Source organism: Scomber scombrus, chromosome 13 (genome assembly GCF_963691925.1).
Source record: "Scomber scombrus chromosome 13, fScoSco1.1, whole genome shotgun sequence".
Lineage (NCBI taxonomy): Eukaryota > Metazoa > Chordata > Actinopteri > Scombriformes > Scombridae > Scomber > Scomber scombrus.
Genome location: NC_084982.1, coordinates 12,662,749 through 12,668,835, shown reverse-complemented (window position 1 = coordinate 12,668,835; position 6,087 = coordinate 12,662,749). Strand labels below are relative to the sequence as shown.

Here is a 6,087-nt window from a genome sequence, read left to right as displayed (position 1 = left end):
AATCATATTGTCATATAATATTATCCAGTCAGGAAAAGGCAGCACTCCACAGTTTAAAAAAAACACTAAAAAGAATCACTTCATGTCAATAAAGTTAATCGCTCAGATTAATATATTCATAATCAAAGGGATGACAAATCTGCTGACATACTTCATCATAGAGCCTTCCTCAGACAATAGTATCATACTATTAGAATATAAACAGGTGAGGGAGTGGGATATTGGAGCAGCTCTTAAATGATGGTTCTGGTGGTGATGATAGGAAAGAAAGAGATCCCTAGTGTTGCAAGTCTGCATGATTTAGCTGATGTTTCACACTTCATTTGTCCACTATTTTTGCAAGTACTGCATTTAATTTCCTTTCAAATGTTTATATTGACTAATTGCAACAATACTGCTTGACTATGATATTGTAATTAAGATGTTACATTAGTTTTTTTATTTAAGGAAGTATGGAAAGAGAATAACTATATCTGAATGTTTATTTAAAAGAAAGTCAGCATACCACTTAAAAATAATATTTTATGTATTTATATTAGTCTTAACCCAATTATTGACTAATATATGACAGTGCCCACTCACATTAAGTGAGTAATGTAGGTAAAATATTCATTTAAACATTTTTCTTTCCATGTATTATTTCACATCCATTCTCTTCAACAATAATGTCCTGTTCACTGGAGCCTGTGTCATTGGCACTCTGAAGCAGGTGCTATCCTGTGTATGTGTGTGTAGGACTTCATGAGCGTCACGCTGCCATGGTGTGACACTCCCATAGGTAAAACACACTCCTCTGTCAACACTCCTCTGTCAACATCCCAGCACATCACTGTGGAGATGACTTGGTTCTTGTTATCCCGGCCCCCAGTGATGAAGAGTTTGTTGCTACAGGCAGCAATGGCACAGCTTGCCCTCTCCCCCAGACGGGTCACAAGCGACCAGGAGTCTGATAGAGGGGAGTAGCAGTACATGGCGTGCATGGCACCACCTGAGTGCACACAGAGAATTGAACAGTGACTATAATAAGTTTCATTAAAAAATATACACATCCAGTCTTTACTCAATATGTCAGACACAGACGACCACAACATATATAACTTGAGCAATGTTTATTTTAAAGTCTGTCTCTCAATTTGGGATAAAACTCTCTACATATTTTCAAAGGCAAACACAAAAACACACTCACATTATCCAAATTTAAAGCCACCAACTCACCAACTATATAGATGCAGTTCTTGAAGGTGACTGCATTAGTGCATTTGGTTTCAATGGGAATGGGCGCCCGCAGTTCCCAGCAATCTGTACCAGGTTCCCAGCACTGAACCTTATCGGTTGCCAGCTTTCCATTCGGCCCACCACCAATTACATAGATCCATCTGTCAAAGCTTGCAGCAGCAAAGGAACTCACACCAACCGCAAGAGGTGCCACCTGCAATAAGTACAGCCAAATGGACAGTAAGGCTATGTGAAGTACAGTCAAATAAATGTAGAAGAAGAATTTGAGGTATATTGTTTAAAAGCAGTATGCTTTATGGAGCATGAGATGTACATGAAATAACAGCTCATGTGCACAATAATAGAACAAAAAGTAATGAGTATGTTATGGGCCCATTCCAGTGTCTGAATAAGACATCACCCCTAAGCTTTTGGTTGAGGGCTATATGACATTTCGAAGATCAAATTATATCCTTAAAACAGACATATGCAAATGTCCAGGTCTATATATTTAATCTGGAATATCTTTGATTTACATTTTTTTTAAACGCCTAATTTATCTTACACTAACTCACAATGCTGCCTCTCAATTAACCCAGCCTCTACCTGAAACAGACTGTTTTAGTTTCTTTAAGGTCCCCCTGCAGATGAGCCCACTCATCAACAAAGGTAACATCAACAAACCATGAAGCAAACTATAGCAGTAGGATTTCACTATTTTTTCTTATTCTATACTTGAAATGTCATCTTCTGAAATGCATCCGTACATGCTCCAGACAGAATCTGATCTGAAATAAGAGCACAACATTGCAAACAACGTATGGAAAAACCTTAGCAACAACCTTATCAACCAAGTACAGAATGGATGGCCATTTATGGGAATGTGCCATTGCAAACAAAGCGTTCAGGTAGCTTACATTGTCTCCACAAAGCTATGGGGAACTGAATAGTCAGTGTCAAAATATTTAAGCATAATTACATCTATTTATACAAAAGAATGTTGTTAAGTTACACATAAGCACCAATATTACGTTTAAAAAAATAATTATGTTTACCTGCGTCCAACGATTGTGAAATGGATCATAAGCCTCTACGTTAGCAAGTCTCTGAGCTCCATCAAATCCACCCAGTGCATACACTTTCCCCCCATGGACTGCCATCTTGTGTCTCCAGCGTCCAATTGTCAGGGGCTCAATCTGAATCCACTTGTCCAGGGCACCATTATATTTCCAAACATCATGTTGTGTCTCTTTACCTCCTAAAACAACAGGAGCATTACAGAGAACAGTCATCTACAGACTAAAGACTAGTTTATTATGTCTTTATTATGTCTGCCAAAATATATATTTTTTAAATTATCAGTCTGGTGGAAAATGTAAAATCCCATGACCCAGATTTAACTTGCACAGTTTACATGTTGCTGAGCAGTAACAGAAACCATGGCTGAGGTGTCAGTTCCTGAGTTGGGAAACATGTAAAAACCACAACTGCAGATGATGTCACATCCCCCTGTTGTTTTGCTCAGTGGATGTACTGAACAAAACAACATTACATTTGAATAAGAGAAGCAACATTTATTTCAGCATTTAAAAAAAAGAAGAAGGACTTAGTAGAGGATGTATTTAAAAATCTTAGAAACATCAACATCATCAATCACTATATGAGCAACCATACACTTTCATCGGCACTAGGCCCCCTACATATTACTTTCCCATTACTAAGCCATTCTATGAAAATGTGAAATTGCATTTCTCACCAGATATGTACAGTTCATTACGGAAAGTAATGCAAGCAAACTCCACCCATTTTCTGTTTCGGGACTCATCCTCCATCTCTGTGATTGGCAGCCTAGCGACCTCCAGCCTGCTGCGTCTGAGAGGGTCCAAACAAGTGACAGTGGAAATGAAGCGTTCATCTTTAGTACAGCCTCCAATAATCAGGAACACCTCAGATAGAAAGTGCTGCACACGGGGTTTGGTTCGTTCAGAGACCACCTATGGACATGGTACATGAAATACACAAGAAACACAGTAGATAATTTGATCACAAAATGAGTGGTTTTAGCTTTTGCCACTGGTGAACAAAGTAATATACATTTAGACCTTTAACACAGTCTATATTGAAGGTATAAGGTTTAGCTCACCAGTATTCTGTAACTCTGTTTATATCAGACAAAAGAAGACATTTTTTGGTCCCCCCTGTATACTGACCTCTCTGCCGGAGAGGTTATAGATGCGAGCCTCTTGCAGCAATGGAAAAACTTCAGTGCAGCGACGAATCAGTTCATCCGACTCCACTCTTTCTACAAAGTATGCTGGCTCCAATAATGGCAGTCGTACATAGGAAAGCAACCTGGCCAGTAAAGGATAGCGTTCCTCCTGCTGGGCTCTGATCCAGCGCATGAGTGCCTCAAAAACACACTCCTCACACTTCACATCAAGATCGTCCCTCTGCAGGATAGTCTCCATCGAGTCTGCTGGCAATTCCAAGAAGTCCTCCTGCTGCACTACCTGGGAGAAGTGAGATATGATGTAGCCCTGAGCGCTGGTCTTCAGAGCCAGCAGCGCATGGCTTTCAGCCAGATTCAGTATTCCAATGCAACTCTCTAGGTGCAGTGATTTGCTCAGAAAGCCAGCACATGCATCCACCACACGGAGGAACTACAAGAAACAAGCAAGCATGTGTATTACACATTAATCTCTTTTTAGCTGAAATGAACTCAGATGAAGATGTACAGAGTTTCTTGTTATTAGTGTTGTGACCACACTGACAAAAAGTATATATACATTTTTAGTATGCAACACAGAAAAACTGACAAGACTACATGGAAATTCTCTTGAAGGCCCAAAATGAGGTCAGAACAGACCCCTCACATCCCATGCTTAATCTGATTATAATTCTAACCTCAAAAAAGTAAAGACCAACCAGAATGCTTGAACTCAGATTGCTTCTCACAAAAATAGAAGTACTTAAACACCTGCCTCATGCGTTATGTAGCACAGCTGTGTAGTTAATTTAAGCCTGTATGGAAAAACTGATCCTGAGTGTAAACAAGTGGGCAACTTTCACTTCCCTCTCAGAGCGAATGATCTTTTTACTTATAAACTGTTTGACTCAATGAAGAGGGGAACAAATATTTAAAGACATGAGGTCAGAAACAATTTGATTATTTTAGATGTAGTTCCACACTATAGTGGTACCATGTCATTGATTAAAAAAATATCACTGTGATATACTGTATTTTTTAATGTAAATAAATACATTTTCTATATTTCTTATGCTTTTTGTTTCTAAGTCTGTTAGTCTACGGTGGTTTCAGTCATTTTTTCTGTGTGCTACATGTAAATTCTACGTCACTTAATCAAAAGGCATCAAAAGGCAATGTTTTCAATCCCAGACAATATAAGGTGATCCACTAATTGTGGCACAGTGTTGAGCATCAGAACCTTCTTTTCATGAATAGATTATGGCAAGGTTGCATCATTTGAAAAAATCTCATTCAGAATGAGGTTGATCAGTATGTGATCAAACTGGGGGTTTAGTTGGAGCACAGGATAATAAGAACATTGAAGATATATTAAATTAGTCTTATGAAAAATCATATATTTGTATGCAGCTTGGTGGGCACATGTAATGTCTGCATGTTTAAATGTGAACATAAGTTTAGGCATGTACGCATGGCTGTGTAAATGCATGTGTATGTAAACTGTATGTGTGCTAGTATGTGTCTTTTCTGTGTTAGTTTATACCAGCAAAATATAAGTCAAATGAATTAAATATCAGCCACACTATACATAATTGTTGCTGTTCATTTAAACCCCCCGACCCCTAGCCAGTTAATTTTTGTTTGCTAAAATAGTGATTTAACCACTGAAGAATCAGGTGATCCTTCTGGTAGTAACATTTACACCAAATGAGAAAATGTTACAAATTTATTGATGATAATGCATTTTCAAAACCAACTAAACCAATGTTCTAACAAGAAGAAAGAACTATGTTTCTCTTTACTAGTTCATTTTTTACTTAGTTGTTTTGAGGGTATTACAACTCTTTACTTGCAATCCATTTTTAATATTAAAAGTTTGTGATTGCTACAAATAATGTGCTCCAGTCTGACTTTATGTGTCTCAAATGATTATTGTGCAAAGTGATCTAATTTAGTATCTTAAAAGTTTTCGTCATTTAAAAGCTGGACTGTTTTACCTGGAATTGACTGGCAGCCTCCAGTATTCTCTGGACATTTGAGAAAGTGAAGAGCGCTTGGCTGGTGTAGGTATATTCCAGGAGAGAGCGCATCGTTACACTGTCCAACCCTTTCATTTCAACACGCTCCTCGTGACTCTCCTTCAGACCACTGCAAAACATTGCCCTACACACAGAAAGGCATTCACTCAGTAAAACTAGTTGTCCCATCATAATGGAGTCTGAAAATTCTTGATTGCTTTTACCTGAAGTACTGACTGGCTGCAGCGAGTATGGCTCTGTGACAAGGGAAGTCATGTCCTTGAACACAAAGTATCACATCAGTCAGTTCTCTGTTCACTCGTAAGGTTTCCATCCCTTTCTGCAGCTCTACAGGTAGACCTCCATCTTCCCAGCGTAATTCACTTGAGCCTATCACATTCCCCCTCTCCTCGTCCGGGCTGAAGTCATCTCCAAGAAGAAGCAAGGGACAGTCTGTAGTCCTCTCGAGTGAGTCACTCATCTTCACACCAGAAGCTTGTCAGAAACTCTTCAACGAAGAGCAACGCGCAGCTACTTTAGGTGCACCTGCTCTGGTAAATAGGAACAAAATAAACCCTTGTGGTTTATGCCTTCAACAGCTCTGTCGCTCTGAAATGTGGATTTGTTTTTTCCTGTCTTCTTCATACT

General features: G+C 38.8%; 1 protein-coding gene across 1 annotated transcript; it reads right to left on the bottom strand.

Moving 5' to 3' along the window:
- Window positions 1-514: 514 nt before the first annotated feature.
- On the bottom strand, window positions 515-6,020 carry klhl6 (kelch-like family member 6). Its single transcript, XM_062431838.1, has 7 exons — window positions 5,664-6,020; window positions 5,419-5,584; window positions 3,426-3,875; window positions 2,972-3,209; window positions 2,271-2,473; window positions 1,216-1,429; window positions 515-988 (listed from the first exon to the last, which is right to left on the bottom strand). Exons 1-7 carry the CDS (start codon window positions 5,918-5,920, stop codon window positions 690-692), a joined length of 1,827 nt encoding a protein of 608 aa, XP_062287822.1. The 5' UTR covers window positions 5,921-6,020; the 3' UTR covers window positions 515-689.
- Window positions 6,021-6,087: the final 67 nt, after the last annotated feature.

Excerpts from the sequence above, each read along its gene's own strand:
- klhl6 (XM_062431838.1), bottom strand. The coding sequence starts at position 5,920 with ATGAGTGACTCACTCGAGAGGACTACAGACTGTCCCTTGCTTCTTCTT. Across the intron at positions 2,474-2,971 it reads TAATGAACTGTACATATCTG|GAGGTAAAGAGACACAACAT; the intron begins GTGAGAAATGCA and ends CTGTTGTTTTAG. Across the intron at positions 989-1,215 it reads GAACTGCATCTATATAGTTG|GTGGTGCCATGCACGCCATG; the intron begins GTGAGTTGGTGG and ends GTGTGCACTCAG.